Source organism: Aspergillus fijiensis, assembly GCF_003184825.1.
Source record: "Aspergillus fijiensis CBS 313.89 unplaced genomic scaffold BO72scaffold_18, whole genome shotgun sequence".
NCBI classification, from domain to species: domain Eukaryota; kingdom Fungi; phylum Ascomycota; class Eurotiomycetes; order Eurotiales; family Aspergillaceae; genus Aspergillus; species Aspergillus fijiensis.
In genome coordinates, this window is record NW_024468994.1 from 383140 (window position 1) to 398222 (window position 15083).

General features: G+C 53.3%; 7 protein-coding genes across 7 annotated transcripts; 4 read left to right on the plus strand and 3 right to left on the minus strand.

Moving 5' to 3' along the window:
* The first annotated feature begins 58 nt into the window (after positions 1–58).
* On the plus strand, positions 59–1250 carry BO72DRAFT_447311 (uncharacterized protein). Its single transcript, XM_040944505.1, has one exon. It carries the CDS (start codon positions 489–491, stop codon positions 807–809), a length of 321 nt encoding a protein of 106 aa, XP_040802273.1. The 5' UTR covers positions 59–488; the 3' UTR covers positions 810–1250.
* A 338-nt stretch (positions 1251–1588) lies between these two features.
* On the plus strand, positions 1589–3339 carry BO72DRAFT_447312 (H(+)-transporting V1 sector ATPase subunit C). The gene is made up of 5 exons (XM_040944506.1): positions 1589–2061; positions 2152–2246; positions 2322–2413; positions 2482–2974; positions 3037–3339. Exons 1-5 carry the CDS (start codon positions 1761–1763, stop codon positions 3226–3228), a joined length of 1173 nt encoding a protein of 390 aa, XP_040802274.1. The 5' UTR covers positions 1589–1760; the 3' UTR covers positions 3229–3339.
* Positions 3330–4443, minus strand: BO72DRAFT_402395 (adenylyl-sulfate kinase). The gene is made up of 2 exons (XM_040942210.1): positions 4264–4443; positions 3330–4169 (listed from the first exon to the last, which is right to left on the minus strand). The coding sequence occupies exons 1-2, from the start codon at positions 4269–4271 to the stop codon at positions 3542–3544; spliced, it is 636 nt and encodes a 211-aa protein (XP_040802275.1). The 5' UTR covers positions 4272–4443; the 3' UTR covers positions 3330–3541.
* A 120-nt stretch (positions 4444–4563) lies between these two features.
* Positions 4564–7521, minus strand: BO72DRAFT_485453 (putative succinyl-CoA synthetase subunit alpha). Its single transcript, XM_040947892.1, has 10 exons — positions 7164–7521; positions 7096–7103; positions 6915–7028; positions 6699–6842; positions 6263–6645; positions 5996–6206; positions 5341–5945; positions 5254–5285; positions 4907–5199; positions 4564–4843 (listed from the first exon to the last, which is right to left on the minus strand). Exons 1-10 carry the CDS (start codon positions 7339–7341, stop codon positions 4757–4759), a joined length of 2055 nt encoding a protein of 684 aa, XP_040802276.1. The 5' UTR covers positions 7342–7521; the 3' UTR covers positions 4564–4756.
* A 1142-nt stretch (positions 7522–8663) lies between these two features.
* Positions 8664–9575, minus strand: BO72DRAFT_447319 (SUMO family protein SMT3). Its single transcript, XM_040944507.1, has 2 exons — positions 9115–9575; positions 8664–8922 (listed from the first exon to the last, which is right to left on the minus strand). The coding sequence occupies exons 1-2, from the start codon at positions 9340–9342 to the stop codon at positions 8866–8868; spliced, it is 285 nt and encodes a 94-aa protein (XP_040802277.1). The 5' UTR covers positions 9343–9575; the 3' UTR covers positions 8664–8865.
* A 202-nt stretch (positions 9576–9777) lies between these two features.
* On the plus strand, positions 9778–10519 carry BO72DRAFT_447320 (DUF1903-domain-containing protein). Its single transcript, XM_040944508.1, has 4 exons — positions 9778–9977; positions 10054–10104; positions 10158–10170; positions 10227–10519. The coding sequence occupies exons 1-4, from the start codon at positions 9975–9977 to the stop codon at positions 10397–10399; spliced, it is 240 nt and encodes a 79-aa protein (XP_040802278.1). The 5' UTR covers positions 9778–9974; the 3' UTR covers positions 10400–10519.
* Positions 10520–10883: 364 nt separating this feature from the next.
* Positions 10884–14626, plus strand: BO72DRAFT_79185 (nucleoporin Nup84/Nup107 family protein). Its single transcript, XM_040950723.1, has 6 exons — positions 10884–11095; positions 11172–11433; positions 11485–13539; positions 13589–13922; positions 13978–14102; positions 14166–14626. Exons 1-6 carry the CDS (start codon positions 11036–11038, stop codon positions 14507–14509), a joined length of 3180 nt encoding a protein of 1059 aa, XP_040802279.1. The 5' UTR covers positions 10884–11035; the 3' UTR covers positions 14510–14626.
* Positions 14627–15083: the final 457 nt, after the last annotated feature.

A 15083-nucleotide genomic window follows, 5' to 3' on the forward strand; every position in this document is an offset into this window, starting at 1 on the left:
TCCAGTCAGCTGCAATGCGCAATGCAAACCAGCCAGCCCTGCAGATTCCGTTCGTACGTCTCCAATTTTAATTTTTTCCCTGTACTGTACATCTTGCAGCGGGATTATTGCATGACCCTCGCTTCCTGCTTTCCTCCTTTGTTTGCCATCCATCCATGCAGTGGTGATTTGAAGTATATCCTCGTATCTTATACTCCTCCTCCCTTCCTTTCAGCCTCGTTTCAAACGATCAGCGTCCCCACACGTCATAGTGACACCAATCGCAAAAGTTCCTTTATGTGCGGACTTGTGAATGTAAACTAAGAAGTGAATGATAAAGCGAGATCAGGTCGATCATTCGAGGACCACAACTTTTATCTTCACGTCAAACTTATTTATCTCTGGAGAAGAAACTCAACGTTCGCTAAAGTGTCACCTCAACCAGCTCAAATCATCTCTAGCGCAAACCTCCACAACATACAAATACTCCAACGAAAAGAGAAACCACCATGGCCAACGCTACATTGAAGAGGGAGCCCGCCGCCTCCGCGAACAAAGTGCCGACCTTGCACACCATCCACAACGTCAAACGCTCCGTGTCCTACTCGCCTGCGCAGAACGGCGAGCACGCCGCTGCTGCGAGAGCGGCCGAGTCGACCCGCGGATGCGATCACATGGTCAAGTCCGCGTTGACGGAGTTGCTGAACGACGACGGGGTTAAGTCGAATGCCCGTGGGAGTCGGTCGGTGCAGAACATGCTCATGCAGAACGAGAAGAAGCGCAAGTCCCAGCGGCGGCAGTCTTTGCTTGAGCAGGGGAATCATAAGTGAGGGGGTGGGAGGGTATGCGACAGGCATGATGAGTTAAGCAGTCTGGGATCGTGTTGCTGCTGCTGCTGGCATGGCTACTTTCATTGACTGGAAGGAAAAGTTGCGATCTGCCTTGTCGACGGTGGAGACATGGTACCGATCTACTGAAGCTGGTGTCGATTGTATGGAGGCTCGGTGATGGTTTGAAGATCTAAGGATGGTCAGTACACGATGACCGGGTTCAGCAAGATACCAACTTTGGTCAGCACACGAAGACCGGTGTCGACTCGGATGAACTGCAGCTCTAAAGACGCTGGAGCAGAATTGCAGAAGGATTAGAGGAAAGCTGGAGGTCTCGTTGTCTTGTTTTTCAGTTCTGGGATTTCCAAAAACACGGGTTGCATTGCGTTATGATTACATGAGTACGATAATGAATAATGAATAATGAGCTTCGGATTTCGACTTCATACTTTTAGTAACTGCAAGTGTTGTAGACTGGTCAGTGGGCGGCGCATTTGGCCTACAGTATGCCAGCTCTGTTTAGTGCACACAAGTATAGATCTGGCGGAGTAGTTTGGCTGCATATGTCCTATTTGTTAGTAGATATATGTCAAGCAGCTGACAGACAAGCCAAGAAAAGCACTATTTTTCCAGCAATGTCTGTGTAACTGACAAGCCTTGGTGGTTTCTGGGTTGGTGAAACTAAACGATATTCCCCGGGTTAAGCCACTCGCGCACTCGCCGACCGCCTCCGAGTGACTGCCCGACAAGCACTTGGAGCCTCCGCTCCGCAAGCTGCAGCTCCACCTCCCCTCTTCTCTTACCTCCAGTTCAACCTCTGTCCCTCTCTTCCTCTCCTCATTTTCTTCCGATCTTATCTGCACACGACTATCGCATGCGTGGTCCCCTCGCAGCCCTCGAAATCCTCCGATAGTCAGTCCCCGCAACTCCTCGTCCCGTGCTGCTGCCACCATGTCCAAGTCCACCAAGTACCTCCTCGTCTCGCTCCCCACCTCCATCACCCCCTCCCACCACCGCGACGACGCCCTCGATGCCGTCTCTGCCACCGTCGCCCCTGAGAATGGCTCCGTTGCCCCCTTCCCCATCCCAGAATTCAAGATCGGTACCCTGGATGCCTTAGTGCAGCAGGCCGATGAGCTGGCCAAGCTGGAGGCCGCCTGCCAGGGGGTCGTCGCCAAGGTCGGCGATGCGCTGAAGAATATCTTGGAGGGCGACGAAGCGCAGATCGAGAAGATGAAGACCGTGAACGATAGTATGCAACCCTGCCCCTGCTCTACCATGACACTCCCTTCTCGGAGAATCCGCCGGTTAACGCAATGACGCAACCCTTCTGCCTTCGTAGAGCCGGTGGACCAATATCTACGCACATTTTCCTGGAACAAAGTCAAGTACCGGGCCGATAAGCCTCTGGCGGAATTGATCGACTTGCTACAAAAGGTGAGTGGTATTTATGTCATGTGTCTGGTACGAATGGAATAGGCAAGGGGCGGCGATTGTTGACGCCAAGAGCAGGAGGCCGCTAGTATCGATAACGACATCCGCACAAAGTATACCCAGTACAACCAGGTGAAGAATACGTTGGCGACGCTTCAGCGGAAGCAGACGTGAGATCTCCCTCTTGTCACACCCCTATGTCTTGATCTAAAAGGCCGCGTGCTGACATTGGCGGTAGGGGTAATCTGTCCACTAAATCGCTCGCCTCGGTCGTCGACCCGCGCACCCTGGTCCAGGATTCCGAATACATCGAGACGCACCTCATCGCCGTGCCCGCTCAGCAGATCAAGGAGTTCCTCAAAACTTATGAGACGGTCGCGCCGATGGTGGTGCCGCGGTCGGCCACGCTCGTGGCCTCGGACAACGACTTCACGCTGTACGCCGTCACGACGTTCAAGAAGCACAGCGTCGAGTTCGTACACAAGTGCCGTGAGAGCAAGTGGATCCCGCGCGACTTCAAGTACGTCGCCGGCGGCAAGGAGGAGGAGCGGCGGGAGGTCGAGCGCGTGGGCGGCGACGAGCGCAAGCTCTGGGGGGAGACGCTCCGGCTGGGCCGGACGGCGTGGAGCGAGGCGGTCATGGTCTGGATCCACGTGCTGGTGCTGCGGGTGTTTGTGGAGACGGTGCTGCGATACGGGCTGCCATTGGACTTTGTCTGCACTTTGATCCGGGTGAGTTTTCATTCGATGGGAATTTTTTGGACAGCCAGCGGAGTGCTAATTCAAGACGACAGACCGCGAGCTCGAAACAAGCGGACAAGGCGAAACACAACCTGGACGACAAGTACTCGTATCTGGCGGGCAATGCGTTCGGGCGCGACAAGAAGGGCCGGGTGAAGCGCGACGACCCGAGCGAGATGCACGGCGAGGGAGCCGCGGCGGCCGATTATACGGCATACGTGTATTACGACTTTGAGTTCCAGTGATTACTGCCATGGTGTTTAATCTACCTGAGCTTTCTTTTTTCTTTGTCTTGTGGATATGTATAGCGTACATAGAGTCGAATGGCATGCTTGATTGAGCCTTGCGTGACATGTTTGTCTACATCAACCATCTCCGGATTCGGCGAAAAAATAAATCTATTTGGATATATACAGATTCAACGCAGCCCACCTTTCTTCTGAAGCTCCATCTGCACTCTATGCAAGACAGCCAAAATTATCAACAGGAAATATTCTATATTTCAGGCACCCTATCCACCGCCCCTCTTTTGCCCCCCTGGAACAAATAGATCTAAATCTAAGCAGACTTAGGAGGGAGGTACCCCTTGGAATCGAGATACTCAATGATCTGGCGCACAGCCTCCTGCACGGGGACCTCATGGTTCTTGATGTGCACCTCGGGCTTCACCGGCGCCTCGTAGGGGGCACTGATCCCCGTGAACTCCTTGATGACGCCCTCGCGGGCCTTCTTGTACAGACCCTTGGGGTCGCGCTGCTCGGCCACCTCCACGGGCACATCGACGTACACCTCGACGAAGGGCAACCCGGTCTCCTCGCCGGGCGTGGGCACCTCGTGCAGCTGCCGGGCGGTATCCCGGTCCTTGCGGTAGGGGCTGATGAACGAGGTGATGGCGATCGAGGCGCTGTCCGCGAACAGCTTAGCCACCTCCGCGATCCGCCGGATGTTCTCGTTCCGGTCCGCCTCGCTGAACCCCAGGTCCTTGTTCAGGCCGAACCGGATGTTGTCCCCGTCCAGTCGGTACGCGTGCACCCCCCGGTCGTGCAGCAGTTGGTGCTCCAGTTCCACGGCCAGAGTCGATTTGCCCGAGGCGGAGAGCCCCGTCAGCCAGATCGTGAGGCCTTGTTGTTTGCGCAGGTTGCTGCGTTCGCTGCGCGTCAGGGCGCTCGCGTGGTAGGTGATGTTTCTGCGGTGGGGTTAGTGGTGGTTGGTGTGGTGGTTGTGGTGGGGGGGGGGAAGGGGTTGGTTTGGATTGGGGATGGGGAGAGGACGGGACTTACGTGGCCATTTTGAAGGAGGTTTTGAGGGTTAAGGGGAAGTTATGGGATGAAGGATCTGGGAAGAGGGAGATGTTGTAGGAAGGAAAAGAGGAGAGGAGGGGGAGTCAGAGAAAAAAGGGCGAAACCTGGCTAAACTACTTTCCTACTCACTCACTCATTGGCACGGCGGCGGGGCCGCCGATCGCGGGGTGGATTAAGAAGTTGATTTTGCCAAATTGCGTTATCGTTGGGCGGTGAGCCCATTGCGGGTCTCTTTGGTTGCTGCCCGCAACTCACTTGGCTCAGTCAGGCACGCTGCGACTTGTTAAGGTTGGGTTGGTTACGTATGCCGCCGCGGGCCTGGGCCCCGCTACTACGTACAGCCTGTACAACCTGTACACGACTCAGGGGACTGTGGACCGTCGATATGATTCAGTGGCCTCTATCGTTGTCTCTGGGTGACTCCTTGTCGAGGATCTATATTAATGTGATGCGTACTATGGCATGATCTTGTTTAGCGTTGCCCTGCCAGCTCTATCACCCGCTTCGCCGCGGCCTCGAACTCGTCAAATGCCTCCAGCGGGAGTCCACTCTCCGCGATCTGCGACATCAACCGTTAGCAAATAACCTCACGCGAGCTCGGAGCCGGACACCAAGCATTTACCATTCGTTGGCCCTCTTTCTCGTTGGTCCCCCGCAGCCGCACCACTAAGGGGATGCGAACGTCCAGATCCTGGAACGCCAGCAGAATCCCCTCCGCGATCATATCGCACCGCGTCAATCCCCCAAAAATGTTCACAAAGATGGCCTTGACTCGCACGTCCGACAGGATGATCTGAAACGACGCCTTCACCGTGGCCGACGTCGCCTTGCCCCCTGTGTCCAGGAAATTGGCGCACTGGCCGCCGTGCATCGTCAGCGCGTCCACCGTGTTCATGGCCAGCCCGGCGCCGTTGACTGTATGGGGTTAGTCGGTGGTCACCGTTTCGATTGATGAGAGGGGTTCCTTACCTAGTGTGCCTATACTTCCCTCTCCATCTAACCTACAATCAAGGATGAGCATCATGTGCGGAGAGAGAAGGTGCGAGCACAACTCACTTGACGTAGACGATACCGTCTTTCTCAGCCAGGACCTCTTCCGGCACCTCCTCTGCTGGGTTTCTCAGGCTCTGAATATCTTCCTGGCGTCCTGAACTTCGGAAGGCAGCATCGTCGAATCCAAACCGTGCCTCACGCACTTCCAAGGCATCCGTAGCATTCGCTCGGACTTCCAGGAGGTATGCCTCATTCTCCGTGAAGATCTGCCAGAGTGCCTGGACGAGTGCAGCCAGTTTCTCTTGCGACGCGGTCGGAAGCTGCAGGTGGGAGGCGACAGCCTTGATAAGCGGACTTGTGCTCTCGAGACCCGGGGTCTCGTAAGGAAACGGAAAGCAACCGGTGTGCTCGGGGCTGAAAGCGGCGGTCGACGATGCAAGGATGCATGGAGACAGCGCGGTTCTGTCAACGGTCAGAGTCAGGAAGAAGTCCGCATCCGTTGAAGCGATCTCTTTGACCGCAATGGACTTCGCTCGGAGCATGTCGAGCGCCTGGAACGGCTTCACGTAGAGGTTCCGGGTTTGCTGTTGTGGCGCTTGGTGACTGACATCTACCGTAGCTCTTCTCATTGTGTGGAAGCCTCTTTGTTGGTTTACGCCCCTGGCAAACTACAGCGGTTGAGTAGCTTGATGATGTTTTTGCTCCAAGACAAACTCACTTTGGCATCATGGGCTAGCCCTCGACTCTTCAGGAGAGTCTTCATACCCTCTCCGAATTTCTCCGGGTGGTTCACCATGACTGCACCGGCACTTTCCAGCGCCTGATACTTGGCTTTGGCGTCCGGCTCTCCAGGAGCGGTCCAGGCACCGGCATGACCCATCACGCGTCCTGCCGGCGCATGCTGACCTCCGACCAGAGCCATGATGGGTCTATTCGCAGTGTCAGCATTTGCAAGCTGATATGGCATCTCAGATCGCACACATACTTGGGATTGGCGGTCCTCCGGTAGTAATCTCGGATCCAGTCGGCAGCATCCATCTCGGCCGTCCCCCCAATCTCTCCGACCAGGACAATACCTTCGGTCTCGGGGTCACTTTCGAAGGTCCTCAGAGCGTCGACAAAGTTCGTCCCAGCCAGCACATCCCCTCCCATGCTAATACAAAGAGTCTGGCCCAAGCCCGCACGGGTCGTAGATGCAGCAGCCTCATAACTCAAGGTACCCGACTTGGCTACGATGCCAATCTTACCTGGCGTGAAGCATGGCAAGGGCTGAAATCCAATGCGGCATTTCCCTGTCACCGAGATGATACCCGGGCAGTTGGCCCCGACCAACCTTGTCTTTGACTGAGTTTTGAGCATCGAGTGCACCTGAACAAACAATTAAGCAGTCGGCCAATTTGCACAGAGCGAAAGGTCCTTACACGTAGCATATCATGAATCGGAACATGCTCCGCTACAGCCACAACCAGCGGCACCTCCGCCTCAATGGCCTCCTCGATAGCCGCGGCAGCCGAACCACCAGGCACGTAAACGGCGGACGCATCCACCCTCACATCATTCTGTGCCTATTACCCAAGTCAATTCGTCCGCTCTGTCTCAAAATAAACCTCGGAATCCAGCAAGGCCATGCTACATACCTCTCTAACGGACCGAAACACCGGAAGACCCAGGTTCTCCCCCCTAGCATTCTGCTTCACGCCTCCGACGACCTTCGTCCCCCAAGCCAAAGATTCTCTCACATTAGCAGTCGACTAGAAGAAACGGAATCAGCTATTTCACTCTTGCCAAGTTCGTAACTGCAACCCTAGCGCACGGTACCTGTTTACCTACATGAAATGATCAGTCACAGCCAAGGTCACTATATACAGGTAGAGCACGTGACCTACCAGGAAAGCCCTGGAACAACACATGCGTATGAGCCCCGATCTTGAGATTCGGTAGTGTAGCTGCATAGTTCTCGGTTCTGCGTGCTGAGGTTGTGAACCGGGCTCTTGGGCTGAGGGATTGGAGCCTTGAAGGCGTCGTTCGCCGCGCCTGCGCGGGGATGCAGCATAAGCGAGTCATGGGGTTCGTCGCAACTTGGGTCGGATCTCAATGGGGGTTAGACAAGGCAGTCACGCAATTGAGCCAGCTGATGCTTATACTCTGTTTCAAATCTATGGTGTTTCTGATGTGGGCGTCCCAGATGACAAGGTAGTAAAGTAAGTGTTGACAGCGGCACCGCCGATAATGCGGGGAAGTTATAAGAGAAGAAGCACAAACACTGAAAATCGGAAACGCTACTGGGGGGCCTCGGAGGATGGGCGGCCCCTTAAGAATGTACTGTAACTTACTGCGCTACGAGTACTTACAGTGCCGATCCCTACACTCTGACTTCACATTGGGCGAGAGTTTCCGAGGTCATTGTGGGGACTTTGGGGCCAGAAGAAGACGCTGTGATTGGGTTTCTCGGAAGTTGCTGAGCATCGGGTATTGCCTTAGTAGCCGGTCTCGGAACGACGGCACTTGGGTGATAGGTGGGTTGGCTGGTGTCGAACTGGCGAGCTGGGCATTGGTACGGTACAGATTTCTGGGGGGGTATTTATGGGGGAAGGGTGATGGTAGATAGAGTCTCGTTGTTTAACTGAGGTATGAAATACTCATATTTGTTCAGGGGTCTATGCAGGTGTGGTGCCAATACTCGTCATTTGAGATACAATGATGTATTTGAGGTCTTTCTTGATCCTAAATTGTCTTAAGACTCAAGGCACTTACTCCGAGGTACAGTGCCTTTCCGTTATCGATCAACTGGTTCAAATTATGAGATACGGGTTGGAGGCTTTCCACAAGATTTTTGGCAGTACCGGGCCCACGGCATCCGCGCGCAGTCGGCAATGAGACACCTGAGTGGGGTATCTTGGAATGCATAGATCTTGGAACACGGCCAGAGACTCATAGCAGAACAAGTAGAACGGACTGGGGTGATCTGCAACCTGCAACAAAGTATAACTCTTCAACAGACATTTGGAAGACTTCAAGTGGGTTACTGTAGCGCTATCATCTAATGGTAGAGAGAATGTTGCCTGTGGACATGAGCTCCAAGCAAACAGATAAGAAGACGGAGTCATCCTCCGAGATACAGATGCATACTAAAAAATGAGACCAACGCAAGCTGTAGTCCATCATCCTGGAGGATTCAGACGAAAGGCATCCACGCGCTCATAAATCCTTTCTATTCTCTCGGCCAAGCTCATGTGTGTAAAATAAGATGACATTTCCCAAAAGAACCCCCACTCCCGACTCAGTTTAAGACTCCCTTATCCCCTTGAAAGAAAAAAAGCTCCGCGCTGAAGTGGGTTCGAAAGGGTCCCCCACACCGTGCTGAAAACACCAATTTGCGCCCGGTTTTTTTTTTGATTGTACCTCCTTCCAAATGCGACACATTTAAGAAAGAAGGCGTATAGAAGAATGTGGATGAAAGAAGTATTGAAGGCGGAAAAGCATGACTGGCTAAATGTTGATTGGAGGAAGATGTATGTAAGGGAAGAAAAAGACCATATTCGTCATTAATTCATCGGGATAAGAAGAAGAACAAGAAGTTTTCTCTATTTAACCACCGATCTGTTCCTGGTGGACTTCAAGGGTGTCTCCATCGGCCATTTCGAGCTGTTGCGGAAGAGGGAGATGTTAGTCGGATGTCTATTTGCTTGTGTATGAGGGTCGAAGCGGTGGGGGGGTGCCGTTTTGGAGGGGGAGGTGCTTGCAGGTGAAGGGGGCAAGACAACCGCAAACGCTGAGCACCACCGGAGGTGGCGCTAAGGATGATAATGATGAGGGGCAAGAGGGCAGTGTACGTACAGTGTCTGGCGTATCCTCAGGACGCACACGGGTACCATCGAACAGGAAACGAACGGTCGAAGGCTGTTTACCCTGACGCTCGCAGAACGCATCCATCAACTTCTTCAGCTGGGTTGACCGCTTGATCTTGAAGAAGACCTCGTTGTTGTTGTCGGTGACTTTGATGTTCAGGTGCTCGACGGGAGCCGGGGCGTCACCGCCGGCGGGCGAGGCGTTCGCGTCGGCCATCTTGTTTGTGGATTGGTTGTGATCTGTAGGTGGCAAGGTAGAAAGTCAGCGCTGCAGAGGGGTTCCTGTCGCATTTGACTGTGGATTGCTCCGGGGTTGGAAGATGGGACAACGAGGAGAGACAAGTGTAGGAGGAAGGGTTTCTTACTTCTTGTGGTTGATGAGTTTTCTGTAGAGAGATGAGGGTGACGGGGAGAAGTCAGGATCAAGATCGTTGGAGGAGTGAGAAAGTGACAGAGGGAGGAGGGAGCGCTGAAGTGGAGAGAAATAGATCGGGGTTAATAGGTTGGCGGCGATGGCAGAAGCAACCCTCTTCCCTCCCCCACCGGTGATGACTGACGGAGAATCTATTTTTGCGGCGCAGGTCCAATCGGCCGCAGTAACACCTTGGAGGCTTAACTATAGGCTGCTTGCTGCTTGACTGTACAATAACTACCAGGCTGGCGCAGTGAATGACATCGCTTTCCTCTTCACTCCTTCACCCAATCGTCGCTTTTTCTTTATCTCTGCTTTGTTGCTTTGTGCATGATTAGTTGCAATTGCCTCAGTCTCTCCTGCTCTGTCCGGTTGTAAATTCCAGCCTGCATTTGCATTTTACTGCTACTCAATAACTAGTTATATATCATTGCGTCATGGTAAGCAAGACCGCATTGCTCCGTTGGACATCTCTCGTCTCTCAGCCTTGAACATAATCGATTGACAGTTGACCAGGGCGGACTAAAAGAGGATCTAGCATATGACCCCCCCTGCCATCCACGAGCAGTAAGTTTGTCTTTCAGCATCATGTTAGAAACATATCCGTTGACACCCTGCAGTGTGCCATTCAAGGTGACTTCACCTGAGCCCTGATCCCAGCGACAACATCACTGACTGAGCCCTGACAGCTTGTCTGACCAAGAACTCGTACCAGGAAGAGAAGTGCCAGTCGCAAATCAATGCCCTCTACGAATGCTGCAATTCGTTCTACAAGGAGCAAGGCGAAGAAGCGAAAACCCCGAGCTGTCCCAAGCCCAGTCTTCTGCGACTGAGGATGAAGCAACGAGGCCAGGAATCCTAGCTTGAACGCGAGCTCCTAACGGTTGCTTTGTGTTGCTGTGTAGATAGATATGTATATATTACCACACCGAGCGTTGCAGATATCGAAACACGAGGCCAAAGACCATTGACCCAAATACTACTGTAGAGTTGTGCGAAGATTCCGGGTCGAAATTCGAAAGCTGAATGTAGCAATTCCTTTGCAGTCTGAGCTCTCATATAAGTGAAGAGCTAGGCTAGTTGTAAGAACTGCAACTCCCTCTAAGACAATCGTGAGCACGCAAAGAGGCCGATTGACCTGGACGAATATTGAAAACTCTCGCCCCGAGACTCTAATGACTGCCTATATGACATTTGTTGAAGAAAAAAAGAAAAAGAAGAAGGGAAGGAAAAAAATCCACGATATTTCAATGCGCGGATGTGGCCGCGCTAGACCTGGTTGGGCCTAGTGGCTGAACGGCCCCAAAACACGGCCAAGCCGAGCAAGAGAAGGAAAGAAGGTGCAAGTTCACTGAAGTTCCAGTTCTTCCTTAAACCCTGCCTGGGTGCTTAACGCCTATCCCGCGCCATTCCTCTCCCCCCCATCTCTCCTCCCCCATCACGTCTTTTGATCCAGGGTCGCATCAAGCGCTACTTTTCAATTCCTTCGGTTGCGCTCATGGCTCCCCTGACTACGGTGGCTGGCCCGGGCGCCCCGGCCGGCTTTACCTCCATCAATGTAAGTGTTCCCTGCGATTCTGTTGACACGGCCGTCCAGCCGGTGCGCTGACGTTGCGTCCATTATTCAGCACCAGCAACAAGCGCCAAACAATACCGATGTCATCGAGATTGATGATAGTGATGACGAGCCCATGGAGGAGGCAGAGGATATCGAAACTAATGACGACGAAGGGGATATGGAAGATGAGGAGGATGAGGAGGAGGAGGACGAAGAGGATGAAGAGGAAGAGGAAGACGACTACGGCGACGAAGAGGACAGCCCAGACAACGACTCCGCTGAGGATTCGAATCGCAGTGAATCGCCCCTGGACCTGAGTCCCCCTCCCACCGAACAAAGTACGACGGATACAACCTCTCATGACGGGGAAGTTGCTAATCGTATGCTAGATGGTTTGGCCGCTGCCGCTACCCCGGACCTCTTCACTTCAGCAGGCGCACAAGAAGCTCTACACCCTCTTCGTCGCACGGCGGACCGCGTGACGCGTCAGATCGAAGCCTTCGCCGAGAAGTTGGATCGTTTCAAACAGCAGGGGAACCGGTCTGGTGAGCTCGAGGACTACAAAGCTGCCTACCAGCTGGTGAGAAGCTACCAAGAGCTGGCGCGTGGCACGATCCAGGATATACAGAAAGACCATACTTTGAAACGCGCGAAGCTGGGATTTGGCGCCAACCGGGCCAATGGGCCAATGGACGCCAAGGCACAAGAAGAAGTCCAACGACTGCAGCTCGAGGAAAGCACATGGCAGCTTTTCTGCAACCTCATCACTATCGCCAACCCTCACCGCATAGCCAAATCCGAAGAGAGACAAGCAACTGCTTTCCAGAACTTGCACCGCTACTCAACTGACCGCGAAGTTTGGGAGCAATTCCTCGATTCGGACGCGTACGCGGTGGAATGTGTAGTGATCCTGAAATGGCTCGAGTACACCGCCAAAAACTCCTCGCAGGATATTGACGATCTCATTTCGGAACTGGAGACACAAGCTCAGCGGGGTCAGGGCTCTTGGTCCTTCGGCTGGCTCTATACAAAGGAGACGATCAAGGGACACAAACGACTGCGAGCCTGGCCTCAGCCACTTGAGCCTAACGACCCCGGAATCACCGCCTCTTTGCTCAAGTCAGAAGACGCCGAACCCTTGGTTACTCAGTTGGATCCCGATGCGATCACGAGACAGAAGCAGAATCTCCAGAAACAGGATCAATACTACGAGCGCGCTACCTGGATGACACTCTGGAAGATGCTCAGACAGGGTGAGAGTTGGTCAAAGATCCGGGAGTGGTCTGCGGAGAGGCTGGAGCCCTGGAGAGCGGTCAGTATCTGCGGTTCCAGTGTTGACGTAGAGACTCACAAAGGACGCACACCCGTTGACGATGGACACACGCGCTTGATGAATTGGCGGTCCCAGGAGACTTGGAGTGCTGCTTGCATTGCTCTAGCGCGGAACCCAAAGATTGAAGACTATGAGCGGGCTGTTTTCTCGTTACTTTGTGGCGAGACTGAGGCCGCTTTCAAGATCTGTCAAAGCTGGGATGACTTCCTCTACGTCTATTTCAACCGTGCCGTACTCTCCCGTTACCAAGGCTTCTGCAAACAGCTCCAGCGGAAGCTAAGTCACTCGCCCACTGCGCAAGTGCCCTACGTTGCGGAGCCGGCAGGTCACGATGAAGTGAAGAAGTTCATAGAGTTCACCCGGGATCACGACCGCGTCGGCTTTGAGGCGCGCAACCCATACCGCACCATCCAGGCAGCCATACTGTCTCGAGGGTATGACAAGTTCTTCTTGTCACTGGCCCACGCCGTCTCTCAGGTTGCGAACAATCCATCGGACGGGTCATCTCTGGTTCCTGAGATGCTACATATGTCGGTGCAGGATAGTCTCCTCATTACTGCGACGGACCGCGACGCCTTACGAATTGCAACTCACTTACTCATTGTTACCCGACGTCTCGGAATGGTACGGTCGGATACCACGTTCTTTGACCATACGTCTGTCAACATCATCGGGTATATTGCCAACCTGGAGGACGCTGGTCTCGTTGATCTTATCCCTCTATATGACTCTCTCCTGCCCACTCATTATAAGCGTATCATTCTGGCGCGCGTCATGATTGAGGTTGTTGACCCTAGAGAACGGAAGCTCCTCGTCCAACTCATGGAAAAACATGGACTTGACGTTGAAGAAATCTTGGAGACCCAGTGGGAGTATATCAGCCACAGGACTTCCGCCATCGACCATTCAAGGACAATGAAGTTTACCTCCAAGGTTGTAACACGGAAGGATGGCGACCGCGAATTGGCTATCCCAAGGCACGATCTCATTGGAACAGAGATCTCCGACGTAGATGAACGAGTGATTCGAAGCCTGGAGTGGCTTCGTTTTGTTGACGGACAATGGGGCAAGATCTGTCAGCTGGGATCCCAGGTGTACCAGAGATACTACAGTACGTCCGTTGTCTCAATATTTCGTCCACCATGCTAACAAAATCGCAGGAACCGGAAACCTGGCCGCTGCGAGAGAGCTGAGCAGACGCATGAACCTTTCCGACATCTCCCGAGAGTCCTTTGGGTTCGATTTGGCGATAATACTTAAACGCGCTATGTACCCCGAACGGGACTTCTCTGCCTCAGAGCCCTCCAGTCCTATCAAAAGCATACTGTTCACTTCTCCTCACAAACGGAGCCGCTCCAAGACAAACGGCAACCCAGTTGCGGGTGACACAGGCCTCCTGCTGCAACAATCCCAAACTATGCGTGATTTGGAAACCTTGATCATGGCGTTCGACGGCCTCGAGAAGTTTTCGCTTGCTTTGGAGAATTTCGAAACGTAAGTCCCGGCGCTTGTTCGTCATGCAAAAGAAACAATGCTCACTAGACAATAGGGCTAGGCAAAACCGGGACTCTGGCACTATCAAAGATCTTCGAGAGAAAGTCCAGGCTGCATTAGCCGAAGCCAGTGACCCTGTCGACTGGATGCTCAGGGATTGGCTAGTCGGTGCTGAGACGGGTAAGCATCAGCCCTCGCCTATGAATGAGAGATCATGCCCGACTAATTTACTAAACCCCTCAGAATCCGAGCAAGCAGAGTTGGAAGAAATCCGAAACATGTACATTCCTGAGGTATTCCTCAACTACCACAATGCGCTCTTCTTCTCGGCTCGAGTCCTCAACAGCGAGATCCTCGTGCAGTGCATGAACCTCGCGATCCAGGTCTCGGAGAACAGGCTACTGACGCAGACCTTTGTGGCCTCGCGTCGTATGCAAGAGCTGGTGGTTGCGCTGGCGCTGTCTAGTAAAGCCATGGTGAACACCCGAGCCAAGCCCGGGGTGAAGGTACCGGGAGGCGAATCGTTGGGGCTTTGGAACGTGGAGACGGTTGAGGGAGAGGAGCTCGACGACGGCATGGCGCAGTGAACTACACCCGGGCTCAGACGTGTACTTACTGTTGTAATATGACACAAGAGATTCACGACGGATCGGCATGATGCATGTATGTACATTAGCCTTCTCTTTGCTTTTATTTTCCCATTTACGCCCTGTCTGTCTCGGTCATCGTTTGTATGTTTCTGCGATTGAGACGCAGTACTTTGTTTGCATGTATGCTGGATTAGACTGGGGCTTTGAAAGGCGGTCTAGGGAACTCATTATCAGGCGTCTTTGACTGGGGACTTCAATGCAATACGGGCCTTTGCGTGGATGGAAATGGGATCCATCACATACATACAGAACACCTCTTTTGTCTCAATTACTGATTCACATCCCGTATCGTAGTGGCGCATAATTGAGGGTCCAAGAGTACACATAGTCTAACCAGCCAGCCGCACCGCAGATTCAGAAACACCCCACAGCCCAGCTAGCACTAGTCACTGGTCGGCTCGACCAACCCGTCGGAAATCCGAGATATGAGAGCTGTATTACACATACTTTGGGGGTTTATGTGTTACCGTTATATGCAGGTGCGGGCAATTGTGGCAGTGAAAGCGCGGAC